The sequence below is a fragment of the Manis pentadactyla genome, chromosome 7 (assembly GCF_030020395.1).
Source record: "Manis pentadactyla isolate mManPen7 chromosome 7, mManPen7.hap1, whole genome shotgun sequence".
Lineage (NCBI taxonomy): Eukaryota > Metazoa > Chordata > Mammalia > Pholidota > Manidae > Manis > Manis pentadactyla.
The window spans coordinates 55,382,672-55,401,048 of NC_080025.1; the positions used below are offsets into that span (position 1 = coordinate 55,382,672).

Genomic DNA, 18,377 nt, shown 5'->3' on the forward strand with positions numbered 1-18,377 from the left:
TTTTTCTAAAAATTTAGTAAACTAATGTATGCACAGAGATTCAGACTCAAAGGATGCAGAAAGGCATTTATTTGCATGTGGGTTTGACCTTAAACAAGAGAAAACTTAAAATAAGCTTGCTCCTCTCACTTCCTCCAGTCTGACTGTCCCTTCTTCCCAACTTTTGAGAAATATCTGAGACAAGAGAAACCAAATTAGAAAAATACTTGATCTAGAACAGTAGTTCATCACCTTTTCTTTGGTAACCTGGAACCCTATGAAAAATATTTTATATGACTTGGGGGGTGGTCTCAGAGCCCCCAGAATTCTTCTAGGGACCATGTTCTGTAAGCGCTCACTGTGGGTTGTATCACCAGAGCTGCTAATCCACTTTAAAACTATTGTTATGGCATAATCCTCTATTTCTCACTTATAAATAAAAGCCAAAGGACTTCAATGAACTTTGACCTGGTGAGTATGACAGCAAAGTCATTAAATATACATATATATAAATTTTTCCACAGAGAAGAAGCTTCTCTGGCAGCTTTAAAAAGCCTTTCCCAAATTGTGAAGCTTCCAGACTATAGTTACTTAGCATATACTATAAATAAACATCTCTGTTTATATATATATAAATATATTTAGTAATATAATTATTATTTATATACTAATATATTTATATAATAACTTTTATGTAATAAAAAGAAAAAAAGCATATATCCTTCTGTGAAGGATTCCAAATTTTTATTTTTGTCCTGTGAGCCAGGAACATGATGAACTAATCAACCCTTTGGGAAAACAGAGGTTAAAGATTAGACCTGTTGGGAGTGCCAGGGTTTTTCCAGGCCCATGAACTAAAGTTATGGCCAGAAACAATGTTCTTTCTACCTGGATCACAGTTCAGACACCAGAAAGTTAGGCCCAAGAGTGAACCTCTGCAACTACTTTCAACTCCAAACTTGTATTTTGTGAGTGGGCAATGGGTTGCAAATGGGATTCCACGCACTATGCGCTGGGTATATGTTTGTGCACGCATCCTCACAGTGACATGCTTTTATGTCATGCCTCTAGTCGGCAGCTGACTGGTCTGCCCAGATCATGATTAATCCACCTGGAGGGAGCAAGCAGTGTACACACAAGACCCAACAGCCAAGGCTTCAGTCTTCTGCTTTACCAGCAGCTTCCAGGTATGCTGGGGACCTGTCCTCAAACACTGACACTTTCTTTTAGAATTTCACTCATCTACTAATAATTGGTATTCAGAAGCTAAGTGGAAGAAAAGGTATAAAAAGGAGACTCTTAACATTTACTGTTCCCTGTGTGCTGCGTGATCCTTTGCATTTAATACCACATTTCATCTTCCCAGCATCTCAATGAGGTGAATTTTGTCTGCATCAGACAGGGAAATCAAGAACAATACTTAGATGACTTGCCCAAGTCTCATAGCTAATGTAGCAGAACCAGGATTCCAGCCTAAATATCCTACTCTCAAACTTGACCATCCCTTCCCCGTTCCCCAGATGGCCTTGATATGTGAAATGTTACAAGGATAAGAGTAAAATATTCCGTTCAAGTTATCTCAACAGCTGACAGTCTATGAGTTAAAAAATTTCCTAATTTTGAGGCCACTAATTTTGTATCAGAGACTTGTGGCAAATAAAACAGACCTTGCTAATCCTTAGCATGACAGATAGGTTAAGGATATTGGTTCCATCCTTTTCTCCAAGCAGCTATGACAACCCGCGGACAATAGTTTCTAAGGCTTTGCTGTTGCCACAATCCCATGGAAGGGCCCCAAAGAATGTGGGTGAACTTACTGTCCCCCCAAACTCACCTAGACCTGGCTCTCCACCCCAGTAGGACCCACTTCCACACAGTACAGGAGGAACGCTACCAAATACTATAGCTGCTGAGGTTATGTAACTGTACTTTTGTCACTGAATTTTTGCTTTATTAATACAGAATCGTGCTGCTTCCCACACCCATCTGTTTAGAACCAGATGTACAGTATTCCATAGATGTCTATTTTTCCCAGCCTTCGGAAGGACGGCCCCTCGCTCATTCACATATCCTGGTCGATTCTGTGAGTACCACGGGGCTTTGTGGGGGGCTGCTTCCTTCTCAGCTGAGCTCCATGGTAATTCTGCTTTTGGACTCTCTTGTGAAATGTGTCTTGAGGAGTATAAATATATTTGTTCAAATATATTTCATGAATAAATGTTTTTGTTTCATATACAGAAACAAATGTGTTTCATACAATACAAAATAAAAATGTATTGTTTTATTCACTATAACTCATTCATGATCTACAGAGATCACCTATTTTCTATGAAAGCCACCTAATAACAACTGCAAATCTTACAGAATAGTATGTGCCAGTAACAGTTTGAAGTGTTTTACATATTTTATTATTTAGTGTTCACAACAGCTCTATGAGGGAGGTACTATCATTATTCCCACTTTACAGATAACAGAACTGAGGCCCAGGGTCACAGATCTAGTGAGCAAGGAGTCAGGAACCAGAGTCAGACCGCCTAACTCACGGTCCCAGCTCGGGGCCACTGCAGTGTTCTGGCATTACAGAAAGCTTAGGGAGAAACTCCACTTAACTGTTATCATCTTGTAAGTTCCCCTTTTATATATGCAGTGTTTTTATACCTTTGTGCTCAGAGTGCTCATACAACTCTGTATACAGATTTTTTTCACTTCACATTATATCATAAGCATTTTTTTATGATGCCTGTGGCATCTTATTATACCTAATATTTCCTTGAGTGATTTCTTCCAGCATCTCTCCCCCACAGAGTCAGACCACAGGCTTCCCTTCCAAACTGTGCACTCTGGACCCAGGCTTGCACTGCGCCAAGTTTGGGCATCGAGTAAATTTTCTTAATTTACTTTCCTATTCTTCTACTCCTGGTCATTTAAGTCGCTTCTGTTTTTCACTACTATATATAGTTGGCACATACTTTTAAGTGTTTTTAAATATAATCCCACTCTACCCCAGGTTTTACAGCTCTTGAAATAACTTGTCCAATTAATTTCTGGAAGGTATTCTCCGATTAATTGTCAGGATCAGTAATCTATTAAAGTACTAGTTTCATTCCACCTTCAGTAGACTTGTATAGAATTGTGTGAGGTTTTTTAAAGTAATTTTGTGGATAAAAGGCAAATTTTTTAATTTGCATTTTAAATATTTGTGAGAATCTCCTGATATGATTTAATTGGCGAGCTACAGCCCTACAAAGCTTTACTGGAACACAGCCATGCCCACTTGTTTATACATTATCTATGGCTGCTTTCCTGATACAAAGGCAGACTTCAGTGGTTGCAACAGAGAAAGCCAGAAGCCAGAAATTATTTACAGTCTAGCCTTTTATAGGAAATTTGTTGACCCCTGAGTTAATTAGCTGTATATTATCCGTGTTTTGTGAATTGTGTCTTTGAAGTTCAATTTCTAGTCATTGTACATTTTATTTGCCCTGGAACTTTGTATTTCATCATCTACTGTAGAATTCAGTATGAGATAACAGATATATCTTGGATATTATTCAACAAGCTCACCTATTATAACAAAAAAGCCATTGTTCTAAAATTATTTTACCAAAGGTAGGGTTGCAAGATTTAGCAAAAACAGAAAAAAGAAGGAAGGGAGGAAGGGTAGGAGGGAGGGAGGGAATAAACAGAGCACCCAATTAAATTTGAATTCCATATAAATATGTCCCAAATATTGCATGAGACATACTAAAAATTTATTCATTGTTTCTCTGAATGCAGTTTTAACTGGGTGACTTCCATTTTATTTGGCAACCTTAACCAAAGATGGTCTAAATCCTGTACCCTGAAGGTCATGTAATGTTGTGGTGAAGTAGAAAGTAGAAACAAACTCTTGAACAGGAAATTTACGCTATCATGATTTCCCTATCCATATAATTCATTTTCTCTGCTGAAGAGCTTTAAATAGAACTGTGCTCATGAACTAACATACAAGTTACAAAGAAAGAAAATTAAATCCAACAGGTTTAATTCAGGGAGAAAAAAATCTCAAAGTTGGGAACCCAGGCAGAGTAAACAAAGGGAGAAGAAAATAAAGAAGTCCTAAATCACTAAGGTAATAGTCATGAAACAATAGTCATGAATACTGGAAATAGTCAAGATACTCCTCATTTTAAATCCATAGCCTAAATATTTCTAAACCTTGTAAATGAATTCCAAAGATGAACACTTGATGCTGCATGAACGCATCCATTCAAATTATCCATTCATCTGCCACTCATTGGGTGTGTATCAGTCAGGCACTGTGCTGGTTCCTGGGGTATAAAACATGGTTCTTGCCCTCAAAGGATTCTCAGCCTGATACAGAAGACAGGCATGTAAACAAAATCATTGTGATGTTTGATAGATGCATAATATAAGTGGATAATTTGAAATTAAAAGTATATCCATTTAATCAGCTTTCAAGCAATTATTCTTTCATATATAGCTACGAAAACCCTGAAACCTGAATAAAAATTAGGAGAGTACCCCAATCTTGGCAAAATGTCAGAAACCTCAGAAGAGGCCCTAGATCCCTGTTTTAGGTCAGATACCCTAGAAACAGAAGGTGGGGCAGGACCCAGGTGCACCTGATTTCTTGAGGGTGTGCTCACAAGAGAAGAGCCAGGGGAACAGGAAAGGGCAGGGGAAGGAACTGAGCAAGATGCGCTCTCCCCTGAGGTGTGGCTTCAGCCTGATCCCGCAGGGGGTTCTGGAGCATGAATTGCACCATAGGCTTGGTTCCACCTGGAGGAAAGTGGTGGACCTATGTGTGCCCAAGTCAGGCTGTAGGCTCACCACCACCACCACCCATCCCCCAGTGAGTGCACTGACTCCCGGACAGGATGGCTGACTCCAATTTTCTGGAGAAGGGACAGCTATGAGCCTTTAGCAGCCAATGTCACAGCAGCTGGTGTGACGGGAAGATCGGGCAGGGCACTGACAGAGCCCCCTGTAGTCCCTGACCCAGGATGTCCAGTAGGAGAAAGCTGTTTTACAGTTTGTGATTATGGACTATAGACTAGTTACTTCCACAGCACCCATTTTGCTGCTCTGGGAAGATACTTGACTGCATGGGACTTGGCCCTTTCAAAGTTCTTCTCTGCAGCTAGATTAACATTTGCACCTACGACTGGAATGAGTTGCCAAGAAGACCAGATGAAAGCTTTGTTCAACCCTGACGCTCCTTCTGCACAAATGCCTTTTGTTTGGCAAGCATAATAAGACAGTTAAAAATTATTTTCGGTCACCCTGGTTACATGATATGTGATTCCATAAAAACATGTTTAGAGTCAAAATTACACCAGGCATTCTAAAAGAGAAAACTGCCATTCTTCTGTTAAACCATGGTGTGGACTACACTGGGTAAACATAAAGTCATTAGAAGTTTCTAGAAGTGGGTCATGACATTATAAAATCCTAAAGCTGACAGGGACTCTTGTCGTCTGGTCCATGTCCTTGGTACCAGGAATGGCCACCTCTAAACCAGCTCAGACCAATAACTGTAAATAATTAATCCTTGGTTGGCTTTCCTCATTCCCAGCGTCAGTCCGTCTGGCTTCCTTCACCTCTTTCCCCACTTGGCTTGTGTTTGGAGGAAGCAGAATCATTTTAGTATCAACTGAAAGATGCAATACTAGACGTGTGTGTATATGTGCATACACACTTCTTTATTGAACAGGTTTTTATGAAGCACTTACTGTAAAAACACTGTGTTAGGCACCTTCCTACATTCCTTCCTAGCAAGGAAGACAAACATCATCCCTGACATACCCAGGCTACCCTCCCAAGGGGAAATGCAGACCACTAGGCAGGAAATGACAGCACGGTGTGAGAGGTGCTGGGAGCTGTGACTGGTCACTAGAGTGAGAAGTTCAGTGTGGCTCAAGCAGTGGTTCCTAGCCTGAAGGGCATCTCCTAGGCACTACAAATGATATTGATTTAATATGCAAATACAAAAGAGAAATAAAAGGAAAGACACATCCTAGACACACTGAAGAGGAAAGATTGCCCAGTTTGCCCGGGCTTGTGATTGACTTGATGTGCAGGGCACATGGAGGGACAGGGAGAATTGATGACGAAGAAGCAAGTAGCAAAGATAATCTTGCTTCCTACACTGAGCAGCTTGGCAGATGGTGGCCTTATTTCCTGACAACAGGCCCAGAAACGACAGCAGATCTCAGGTGTGCTTGGCTTGCAGTGCCTGTGGGACAGCCAGTTGGCTGGTCAGGGCAGATCTCTGCCGGATGGAGTGCACGATGGCGATGTGGGCTGGAGATGTAAGCTCAGATGTCAGCCATCTGTGGATGGTAACCGAAGACACAGCACTTTCCAGGTCACTTAGGAAGAGGGTGTGGAGTAAGCAGGGAGCCCCGCAGAACCCGATATTTAAGGATGGGTGGGAGGAGAGGTGTCCCATTGGCATGAAGAGTAAAGGGAGAGGACACAGTAAGGGTGGCAAGGAAAAATTTTTCAATAAATTTGGCCGTCAAGGAGTCGGGGGCAAAGATGGGGCAGCAGCAAGAGAAATATATGATATCAAGAAAGTGATTTTTTCAGATAGGAGATATTTAAGCACATTTAAATAGCAGTTGAAGAGATTAAAGGAAGCAAGCATAATCCACAGGAAAGTTTCCTGAGGACCAAGGGGATAGCAGTGGGTGCCTCTTCCACCGATGCTTCTCCTTCGTAAGCCCTCAAAGTGGAGGACAGGTGGAAGGGCCTGTGAGACAGTTTGGGAGGAGGGGAGGGGGCTCTGGTCCCTTTGCTGGGGTCTACTTTCTCTGTGGACTAGGAGGAGCGCGAGGCAATGGCACACACCAAGAGGGCAGGGAGAACGAGCTTGGAGTTTGGAGGAACAGAGACAACACTTTGAAATAGTGTCTAGGGCTGAGATTCCTGCAGGTGCCCTGTCATAGGACAGGTAGAGAAGGACTGAAGTCAGGGTTGAAGTAAAGGCCCCTGGGAACTAGTTTCAGCTTGGACACAGCAAGAAGGCCAGGGGAGATGTATCTGTGCCAGTGGGCTCCCTCTCCTAGTCTGACCTGCTGAATTAAAACTTATTTTCAATGCTGCTTTTTCCACCAGCTGTTCAGAATGACCAACTGGGTATGATCAGTCAGATGAACCGACATGTTCTCTGCTGTATCATGCAAGCCATTAATAAACATTTCAATAGTATTAGGTTATAACTGAGATAAAAATCTCAAGAAATACAACTGTTCAGCTTTGTTTACATAGACATAAAACTATAGAGGATTCCTCTGTGACAATAAGCTTGTCATAATGAATTTGTCCCCATGATCGCTGTATGGTCTAAGCCAGCAATTCCCAAAATGCATCTTTGAAATAGTGAATTTATGGGATGTTACTAAGTAGTGTTTGAATATGGGACCACGTGGTAGTATAAGTGTGGAAACACTGAGTTTTAAATGTGTTTCTGGCAGCACTTCTCAGGGCTCAAATATGTTAATCTATACTGTTAATTTCCAAGAGGCACATAGTTTGATATAAACTATCACTGTTCATAAGTGATTGATAAGGACAAAACTTTTAAAAGGAAAGTTTTATAGAATTAGAGTTCCACAGTACCACTACGGAATGTGCTGTCTTAGCCATAATTTATCACAAGCAGCTTATTTAAGTCTTTCAAATCTAAGAAATTTATTAGCCAGATAAAAATGTACTAATAAGGCTAGCAAGAAGAAAATGGCTTATTTTACTTTCCTTGCTATAAGTCAACAAATGCAATTATTTAAAAATTTCTTAAATAAACTGAGAATCTTAAAGTCTTTGGTTGTAAGCAATTCATATGATAAATTGAGTCTCTTTCAAACATTATTCTCATAGATCTGATTTTATTTTTTATAACTAGAATCTTGAACAGGAGACAATTATGAACATAAGTCTGTTTTCATTATTTCAACAGCTTGGTCTTATTCCCCAAATCAATTCTTTGGAGAATTTCTGTAGCAAGCAGGATTTGGATGAGTATCAGCTGCACAACTGTGTTGAAATTGCCTCGGACACGGGGCCTCGGGTGCTCCCTGGTGCATGTGAAAGGCTTATAGTCAGCATGTCTGCCAAGCTGCACAATGGGGCAGTGGGTAAGTATGCATTTAATGTGTTCAATCAAAAGCTCTGCTATCTGTACAAATGCTTTTGGAACATGAGTAAATCAATTTTAATTTATTTCAGCATCTACTCCAAACAACCAGTGTAAATACGAGTTGCCCAATGATTAGATACACAGAACAGTTTTTGACCTGTTGGAATCGTTAAGTCAGTACAGTAAGTGTATAAAAAGAGGAGCCTTGCAGTAGGATTGGGATGCTGGATTGCTGAAACACTGGTCCTAAAATATTTATTTGGATCCTGGCATTTGGAACTAGAACGAACTCTAAATAACTTCTTTCATTCATCTCCAAACCTTCATTTAATAAATGAGACTGTTAGGATACAAAAACATTAGGTAACTTGCCCATTTCACTAAGCTGTAGAAGGTTTCTCATCCTTGGCATTTTGAAAATTGGGGGCTGGGTAATTTGTTGTTGGGGAGTGGGGAAGTGGCCATCCTGTACTTTACAGGATATTTGGCAGTGTCCCTACCCTCTACCCCCGACACCAGTAGCACCCTCCCCCCATTGTGACTTCCAAAAATGTCTCGAAACTTTGTCATATGTCCCTTGGGCGGGGGGAAATCTCCCTCCCACTGAGAACTACTGCTATAGAGGAACAGCTACAATCAGATCCCAGGCTTCCTACATTCCAGGCAAATGGCAAATGCTTTTCCATTAATATTCAGGACTGTCCCTTCAGAAGAGTCTCACAGACACCCCCACCCAGTCTCATGAAAGATATGGAATATGGGAAATCAAAGCTATAGTCCAGCACCAACATAGATCATCAGTAATCAAAATAATAATATAATAATAATTACATTGGAACAATTAAGTATGAAAACTGTTTTAAGCCTTCCATTAACATGTTAAGTAACATTTATTGTTATGTTTATTGAGCACTTAATACATGCCAAACACTGTTCTAAGTGCTTCATAGGCATTATTATCTTTAATCTCTATAATCCCACAAGGCAGATCCTATATTATTATTATTCCCATTTAACAGATGAGGGAATTAAGGTTTAGAGAAGCACCAAATTAAAGAGATGAACTAAAGCTACTAGCAGGTCAAGATACTTTTCTGTCTCTTCCTTCACCTCTGACTTCCCTCTTTTGTTCCCTGCAGCCTGCAAGTGTCACCCCCAGGGCTCAGTGGGACCCAGCTGCAGCCGGCTCGGAGGCCAGTGCCTGTGCAAGCCTGGTGTGGCCGGGCGCTGCTGTGACAAGTGCTCACCAGGAAGCTATGGTTTGGGGCATCATGGCTGTCACTGTAGGTAGCAAAAAACAGATGGGGAAGCATACTTGTTCATAGCCTTGGAGTTGTCAAGGCAGAAAAATCAGTGTGTGGAGCTTAAAAAGGGACGTGATTGGGAATTGGGCTAGATTGTTCAGATTGTCTATTTATGTAGATAAAATGTACTAAATCTTTTTCCACCATACTTCATCCATTCACTGGTCACTGACTGTGTACAGAGCTCTTTTAGGGACTACCAGTGATGATAAAAAGCATGGTCCATGCTTCTGGGGTTTGCAGTCCATCAAACAGGTGGTAGTCCCAGTGGGATGTGGGAACACCATGAAGGGAACTGGCTGTGCAAACCCAACTTTCTGATTTGACACATAAGCCCTGTGGCTGGCAGGGCTAAGATGATGTGGGATTGGAAGGTCAAGAAGGGAAACACTGCCACCAGGATAATACCCTTTTTGATGCTGGGGTCACAAATAGCCTTGGAACTCATTTTTTAGGCCTCCCATTAATAAGGGCTTAGATGGGGCTTCATCCACAGTTGGTAATTCAGTTCTTATGGCTGTCATGTTTGAGTATACAGTTCTCTGTTCACAGGGGAAAGCATTAGGGAGAATACTGTTCCCCACAGAAATCTGCTTTAGGAACCTTGAAAACCTCTAGGTAGGTTGATTCTCCTTCCAGGTAAGTTGGGAGCATATCTTTGCAGTCGTGATTCAGAGAGATGGCACCTCCTGGCCATTGCCTACCCAAAAGCACAATGCTTAGGTCCATTCTTGCATTTTTTCCCCTTCTCATTAAAAAAAATTATGAAGTGCTTGAGATACACAAAGAAGCAGTTTTTCCATGCACTGCCATGTGAAACAGTCATCATGTTTTTGTATAGAGAAGATTGTCTCAAAAGATCCAGCAATTTACCAGAAAAAGATTGAGCTATTATCTCATCTAGGGAAAAGAAAAATCCAACCATCTTGAGAAGAATTCTTAACATTTTTAATAATCTTAAAGTTTGACTCCCAAGACAAATGAAAGTTCAAGACACTAAAAACGTGTTACTTATTCATTTCTTCTGTATAAGCAATATTTGTAAGATCCACAGCATACTGCGTTATTGAATGAGTCAGTGACTTGTTGTTTAACAAACATTTACCTGGTACTCAGTACCTGCCAGTTTCTGTTCTAGCACTTGGCACACTTACTTTCTTCCTCTGATTGGGATGATACAGCAAGTTAGGGACTGTAAAATCAGAGCTGGGACTCCTATGGAGCACATCACTTGCCCTCCACCCAATGTTCTCTTTGCTTTATCTAGCATGCCACTGCCACCCTCAAGGCTCAAAGAACACCGTGTGTGACCAAATAACAGGAGAGTGCCCCTGCCAGGAAGAGGTGGCTGGCCGCCATTGTGATCAGTGCCTGACAGGCTATTTCGGATTTCCCAACTGCCGCCCTTGCCTTTGTAATGGGTTTGCTGAACTTTGTGATCCGGAGACAGGGTCGTGCTTCAATTGCAGGGGCTTTACAACTGGAAGAAACTGTGAAAGGTAGGAAATTCATATGTGCTTTTCTTTTTAATTTCTTGCTTTTGTTCTGATCTCACAACATTCTAGAGGACCACTGAGTGGAAACTCAACAATATTTAAGTGTAGAATGATTGCTATGGGAGGGGAAGATGTAGTATCATTCCCATTTTCCTTCAAGATCTTGTTATGAGCCAGACAGTGATTAAACCAATAACAGGCATTTACCTGGCAACTTGCTTTTTATGTTCCTAAGATATGACATGTAAATTAAATGATGTTCTATTAGCTTTAATTACTATACCTTGAAACTTTCAATATAAAGCAAAAACTCCTTTCTCAGAGCAAATGAGCATCTGCTGAAGCATTGGGTTTGGGGAGTTGTACCAACCTGAAACATAACACATCCACAGTGGTTAATATGAGCTTTCCTGGAGACATTTTGGTTAAAAAAATTTTTGCTTTGACAGATGCATTGATGGTTACTATGGGAATCCTTCCTCAGGACAGTCCTGCCATCCTTGCCCATGTCCAGATGTTCCCTCGAGTGATCAATATTTTGCCCACTCCTGTTATCAGAATCCCTGGAGCTCAGATGTAATCTGCAATTGTCTTCAAGGTTATGAAGGTATGCAGTATAGTTCATGATGGTCTTTATCTTCTGTCCCACACTGCTGTTTGAAAAACAGTCATGTGTTGTAATTTATCTGTCTTGGACAAAATGAGTGGTGCAGAATATAAGGTGATGGTAAGAAGACACAATTTGGTAAATTTCTGCTTTACTGAACAAAGAACTTGAATGATTCAAAAATGAATGACAAAAACTCATTCCACTGAGCTATCATTATTTTTAAATAATGTTTGGATAAACCAACTGATCAAGTGAGTTCAAATCAAATTAATTTCTTTAAAATCATCACATGTTAAGATATGTATGTGATTAAGTAACTTATGTATCTTATATATATCACATATATCATAAGCACTTAAAAACTAAAAAATTTTAACCATAAAATAGTTTCTTTGTGTAATTTGAAGCAAGCAATTTGACTGATATTTCACAGATATAACTTACTTTTTCAGATATCTTGAAGAACTAATTTGGGCATTGTTTAGACACTGCATAAGTCAGTTCAATGTTTGTATCTGTCACTCAATCCAAAAATTTATTTTGAAGAATTTAAGCAGAAGTGTAAATTATGCAAACAACGAAAAAATTTATGAGGTCTACTTAATTTAATCATGTCATCTTCAGTGATAATTACTATCATGATAATAAATTGGTCGGTTAATTTTTTTTTACATATCTATATTTGTTTTATTATTTTTTTCATGAAATACAGTCATACATATGGTTTTATACCTTGCTTTTTTCTCCTTTAACACTATATTGTGGATATATTTCTATATCAGTAAATATATAATTACATCATTTTTTTTTGGTATCATTAATCTATAATTACATGAAGAACATTGTTTACTAGGCTCCCCCCCTTCACCAAGTCCCCCCCACATACCCCTTCATAGTCACTGTCCATCAGCATAGTAAGATGCTGTAAAATCACTATTTGTCTTCTCTGTGTTGCACAGCCCTCCCCGTGCCCCCCACACACTATACATGCTAATCGTAATTGGTTGGCTAATTTTTGTTACCTATAAGGTTACACGTGTCTCTAGTTGATTTATACCTCTTCCCTCATAGTCTCTTTTTCATGGACATTTTGGGTTGGCTGGTCATTTTTTTTAAGAACTGAGACCATGATTGGGCAATAAGAGCATTTCTAAATGGGATGAACCAAAATGTGGAGGGTGGACCCACAGTTTGGGCACCTAAATGTCTGCAGTTGCCTCATGGTTGGAAGGGTAAAGAGTGTAGAGAGGATGGTTCCTCCATACAGTGCTTAATAAAAATACACTCAAGGGCGCCTACGTGAAGAAAACCACCCTCAGCCATCTTTACTTCTAGGCACATATCTCAGGCTGCTGCTCTTTACCTGTATGACCATGCAAGGGTTGTGGTGCCCAGAGAGAACATGGCCTGAGATTAGCATGGCTCTTGGCACACACTAGGGTGACACTGGCTACATAAAGATTCAGGAATCCTTTGCTCACACCCCTGCTCTGTGATTTTTTTTAAAGACCAGAGTACATTCTTCACAAAGGACTTTTTAGCTCTGAATAATCATTTTTGTCTCTAATTGGATAATAAATTTAAATGAGTGGAGGAGAGGATTAACGATGGTGGCATGAGAGGTGAGATAAAGACCTTCTCCTAAAACCTCATATAATATGAAAATGTAATTAATACAACTAATCCTGAAAGATCAACAAGAAAGCAAGCTGTGCCAGACTGCATACACCTGGAAGAGATAATAGACCTCACGGAACAGGGTAACATAACAAAGCCATGACCCGGCAGGACTCAAGCTCTTCCCCCACCCCAGTTCACTGGCAGGAGGAAGAGAAACAGAGCGGGGAGGGAGTGAAGGCCTGGGACTGCTGAACACCCAGCCCTAGAGATCTGCTGTGGGAGCACAAACCTACATAGCATGGTGCTCTGGTGATTAGTGGGGTTGAAAAGCTAAGACAGGTGGAATACCTGGAGAGACTGAGATTCCAGCTGCTTGTGGAAAACAGGGATCAATATCTGGCTGATTTGGGTGGGCAGTCTGAGAGACTTCCTAAAAGCGAGAGGGTTGCTAAAGGGGCAAGGATTGCACAGAACTTACTGCTCAGGAGAAAGGACAGGTAAACAGAATTGTTCAGTGCACTCTGTCCAACAGGTTGGAAACTTTCACAATCCTCAGGTGCTCCAGCGTGATACGCAGCCTGCTGCACCTTCCTCCCAGCCAGCCTGCACCTGGCTCACAAACCAGCAAACTCTGCCCTGGCATCAGGCCAGCCAGAGGGAAGCCCCGCCTATGGTAGCTACAAAAGCAAAGCATAGAGGCTTACACCTGTGTGCTTGGCCCACTGGTTCTGGCAGTGGAGACAGGCATAATAGCTGGGAAGCAGGAAACAGCTCTTTCCTGCCCCCAGGCACCAGCACCACTCCTCTGCAACCCTGAAAATGCACCAGGGGCTGAACAGCTCCAGAGAGTAGAGGTTCTGGGCACTAGAGGGCACCACATTACAAATATGAAATGTCAAAGGAACCTGGTTCAAAGCAAAATCTCAACAACCCCAGAAAAAGAGTCAAGTGAGACTGAACTAATAAATCTTCCTGAAAGAGATTTCAAAATAAAAATCATAAGCATGCTGCTGGATGTACAGAAAAATATTCAAGAACTCAGGAACGAATTTAGGACAGAGATCCAATCATTGACGATCACAATGGAGGTTATTAAAAGCAGATTAGATATGGTGGAGGAGATGATAAATGAAATGAAATAGAAATTAGACAGGAGGAATACAAATAAACTGAGGCACAGAGAGAAAAAAGGATCTCTAGGAATGAAAGAATACTGAGAGAACTGTGTGGCCAATTCAAATGGAACAATATTTGTATTATAGGGGTACCAGAAGAAGAATAAGAGAGAAAAAGGGATAGAAAGTCTCTTTGAGGAAGTAATTGCTGAAACCTTCCCCAATCTGGAGAAGGAGATAGTCTCTCAGGCCATGGAGGTGTACAGATCTCCCAACACAAGGGGCCCAACGAGGACAACACCAAGACATATAATAATTAAAATGGCAAAAATCAAGGATAAAGAAAGACTATTAAAAGCAGCCTGAGAGAGAAATAAGATCACATACAAAGGAAAACCCACCAACCTATCATCAGATTTCTCAGCAGAAACCTTACAGGCCAGAAGGGAGTGGCATGATGTATTTAATGCAATGAAGCAGAAGGGCCTGGAACCAAGATTACTTTATCCAGCAAGATTATCATTTAAATTTGAAGGAGGGATTAAACAATTTCCAGATAAGCAAAAGCTGAGAGAACTTACCTCCCACACACCATCTCTACAGTATATTTAAGAGGGGCTTCTATAGATGGAAGTGTTTCTAAGGCTAAATAGCTGTCACCAGAGGTAATAAAAAGGGATAGATGAACAGTACAGAATATGATACATAATATATAAAGAATGGAGGAGGAAGAAAAGGACAGGGAAAAAAAAGAACCTTTAGATTGTGTTTGTAATAGCATACTAAGTGAGTTAAGTTAGACTCTTAGACAGTAAGGAAGTTACACCTGAACCTCTGGTAACCACGAATCTAAAGCCTGCAATGGCAATAAGTACATACTTATCGATAATCATCCTAAATGTAAATGGTCTGAATGTACCAATCAAAAGACATAGAGTCACTGAGTGGATAAAAAAACAACACCGACCTTTATGCTGCCTACAAGAGACTCACTTTAAATCCAAAGATGTACACAGACTAAAAGTGAAGGGCTGGAAAAAGATATTTCATGCAACTAATAGGGAGAAAAAAGCAGGTGTGTTGCAGAACTTGTATCAGACAAAATAAACTTTAAAACTAAGAAAGTCACAAGAGACAAAGAAGGATATTACATAATAATAAAGGGGTCAATCCAACAAGAGGATATAACCATTATAAATATCTATGCACCCAACACAGGAACACCTACATATGTGAAACAAATACTAAAAGAATTAAAAGAGGAAATAGAATGCAATGCATGCATTCTAGGAGACTTCAACACTCCACTCACTCCAAAGGACAGATCAACTAGACAGAAAATAAGTAAGGAGACAGAGGCACTGAACAACACATTAGAACAGATTATCCTAACAAACATCTACAGAACTCTATACCCAAAAGCAGGAGGATACATACTCTTCTCAAGTGCACATGGAACATTTTCAAGAATAGATCATATACTAGGCCACAAAAAGAGTCTCGTGTAAATTCAAAAAGACTGAAATTGTACCAACCAACTTCTCAGACCACAAAGGTATGAAACTAGAAATAAATTATGCAAAGAAAATGAATGAGCCCACAAGCACATGGAGGCTTAACAACATGCTCCTAAATAATCAATGGATCAATGACCAAATAAAATCAGAGATCACGCAATATATGGAGACAAATGACAACAATAATTCAACACTGCAAATTCTGTGCGATGCAGTGAAGGCCATGCTGAGAGGGAAGTATATTGCAATACAGGTCTACCTCAAGAAAGAAGAACAATCCCATATGAGCAGTCTAAACTTACAATTAACAAAACTAGAAAAAGAAGAACAAATGAGGCCCAAAGTCAGTAGAAGGAGGGACATAATAATGATTAGAGCATAAATAAATAAAACAGAGAAGAATAAAACAATAGAAAGTATCAATGAAAGGAGGAGCTGGTTCTTCAAGAAAATAAACAAAATAGATAAACCCCTAGCCAGACTTATCCAGAAAAAAAGAGATTCTACACACATAAACAGAATCAAAAATGAGAAAGGAAAAATCACTACAGACACCACAGAAATACAAAGAATTATTAGAGAATACTATGAAAAATTATATGCCAGCAAACTGGATAACCTAGAAGAAATGCGCAACTTTCTAGAAAAATACAACCTTCCAAGGCTGCCCAAGGAAGAAACAGAAAATCTGAACAGACCAATTACTAGCAACAAAATTGAATTGGTAATCAAAAAACTACCTAAGAACAAACCCCTGGACCAGATGGCTTCACCCCTGAATTTTATCAAACATTTAGTGAAGACCTAATACCCATTCTCCTTAAAGTTTCCCAAAAAGTAGAAAAGGAGGGAATACTCCCAGACTCATTCTATGAGGCCAGCATCACTCTAATACCAAAACCAGGCAAAGACACCACAAAAAAAGAAAATTACAGACCAATATCCCTGATAAACATAGATGCAAAAATACTCAACAAAATATTAGCAAACTGAATTCAAAAATACATCAGAAAGATCATCCATCATGATCAAGTATGATTTATTCCAGGGATGCAAGGATGGTAAAATATTCAAAAATCCATCAACATTATCCACCACATCAACATAAAGAAGGACAAAAACCACATGATCATCTCCATAGATGCTGAAAAAGCATTCAACAAAATTCAACATCCATTCATGATAAAAACTCTCAACAAAATAAGTATACAGGGCAAGTATCTCAACATAATAAAGGCCATATATGAAAAACCCAAAGCCAACATCATACTTAACAGTGAGAAGCTGAAAGCCTTTCCTTTAAGATTGGAAACAAGACAAGGGTGCCCACTCTCTCCACTTTTATTCAACATAGTACTGGAAGTCCTAGCCATGGCAATCAGGCAACACAAAGAAATAAAAGGCATCCAGATTGGTAAAGAAGAAGTTAAACTATCCCTGTTTGCAGATGATATGATATTGTACATAAAAAACCCTAAAGAATCTACTCCAAAACTACTTTATCTAATATCTGAATTTAGCAAAGTTGCAGAATTAGTTAACCAAACTAATACACAGAAATCTGTTGCATTCCTATACACTAATGATGAACTAGCAGAAAGAGAAATCATTTGCAATTGCATCAAAAAGAATAAAATACCTAGGAATAAACCTAATGAAGGAAGTGAAAGACCTATACCCTGAAAACTACAAGACACTCCTAAGAGAAATTAAAGAAGACACCAATAAATGGAATCACATCCAGTGCTCTTGGATAGGAAGAATTAATATTTTCAAAATGGCCATCCTGCCTAAAACAATCTGCAGATTCAATTCAATCCCTATCAAAATACCAACAGCATTCTTTAGTGAACTAGAGCATATTGTTCTAAAATTCATATGGAACCACAAAAGACCCCAAATAGCCAAAGCAATCCTGAGACAGAAGAATAAAGCTGGGGGGATTACACTCCCTGACTTCAAGCTCTACTACAAAGCCACAGGAATCAAGACAATTTGGTACTGGCACAAGAACAGACCCATAGACCAATGGAACAGACTAGAGAGGCCAAATATAAACCCAATTATATATGGTCAATTAATATACAATAAAGGAGCCATGGACATACAATGGGGAAATGACAGCCTCTTCAACAACTGGTGTTGGCAAAACTGCACAGCTACATGTAAGAGAATGAAACTGGATTATTGTCTATCTCCATACACAAAAATAAACTCAAAATGGATCAAAGACCTGAATATAAGTCATGAAACCATAAAACTCTTAGAAGAAAACATAGGCAAAAATATCCTGAATATAAACATGAGCAACTTTTTTCTGAATGCATCTCCTCGAGCAAGGGAAACAAAAGCAAAAATGAACACATGGGACTACATCAAACTAAAAAGCTTCTATACAGCTAAGGACACCATCAACAGAACAAAAAGGCATCCTACAGTCTAGGAGAATATATTTGTAAACGACATATCCGACAAGGGGTTAACATCCAAAATATATAAAGAACTCACACCCAAACACCCAAAAAGCAAATAGCCCAATTAAAAAATGGGCAGAGGATATGAACAGACAATTTTCCAAAGAAGAAATTCAGAT

The 18,377-nt window shown here is 39.7% G+C and overlaps 1 protein-coding gene across 8 annotated transcripts in view; it reads left to right on the top strand.

Annotated features, from left to right (window-relative positions):
• LAMB4 (laminin subunit beta 4) overlaps window positions 1–18,377 on the top strand; it is a 118,828-nt gene that overhangs the window by 66,291 nt on the left and 34,160 nt on the right. For all 8 annotated transcript variants that reach the window (XR_008998455.1, XM_057504402.1, XM_057504398.1 and 5 more), the window contains 6 exons: window positions 1,051–1,166; window positions 1,942–2,062; window positions 7,943–8,120; window positions 9,262–9,405; window positions 10,694–10,925; window positions 11,372–11,529. Coding sequence is in view for 7 of the 8 variants with exons in the window: in XM_057504402.1 (XP_057360385.1) it covers window positions 1,051–1,166; window positions 1,942–2,062; window positions 7,943–8,120; window positions 9,262–9,405; window positions 10,694–10,925; window positions 11,372–11,529 (949 nt within the window). In the remaining variant the exon portion in view is untranslated. The remainder of the gene's footprint in view (window positions 1–1,050; window positions 1,167–1,941; window positions 2,063–7,942; window positions 8,121–9,261; window positions 9,406–10,693; window positions 10,926–11,371; window positions 11,530–18,377) is intronic.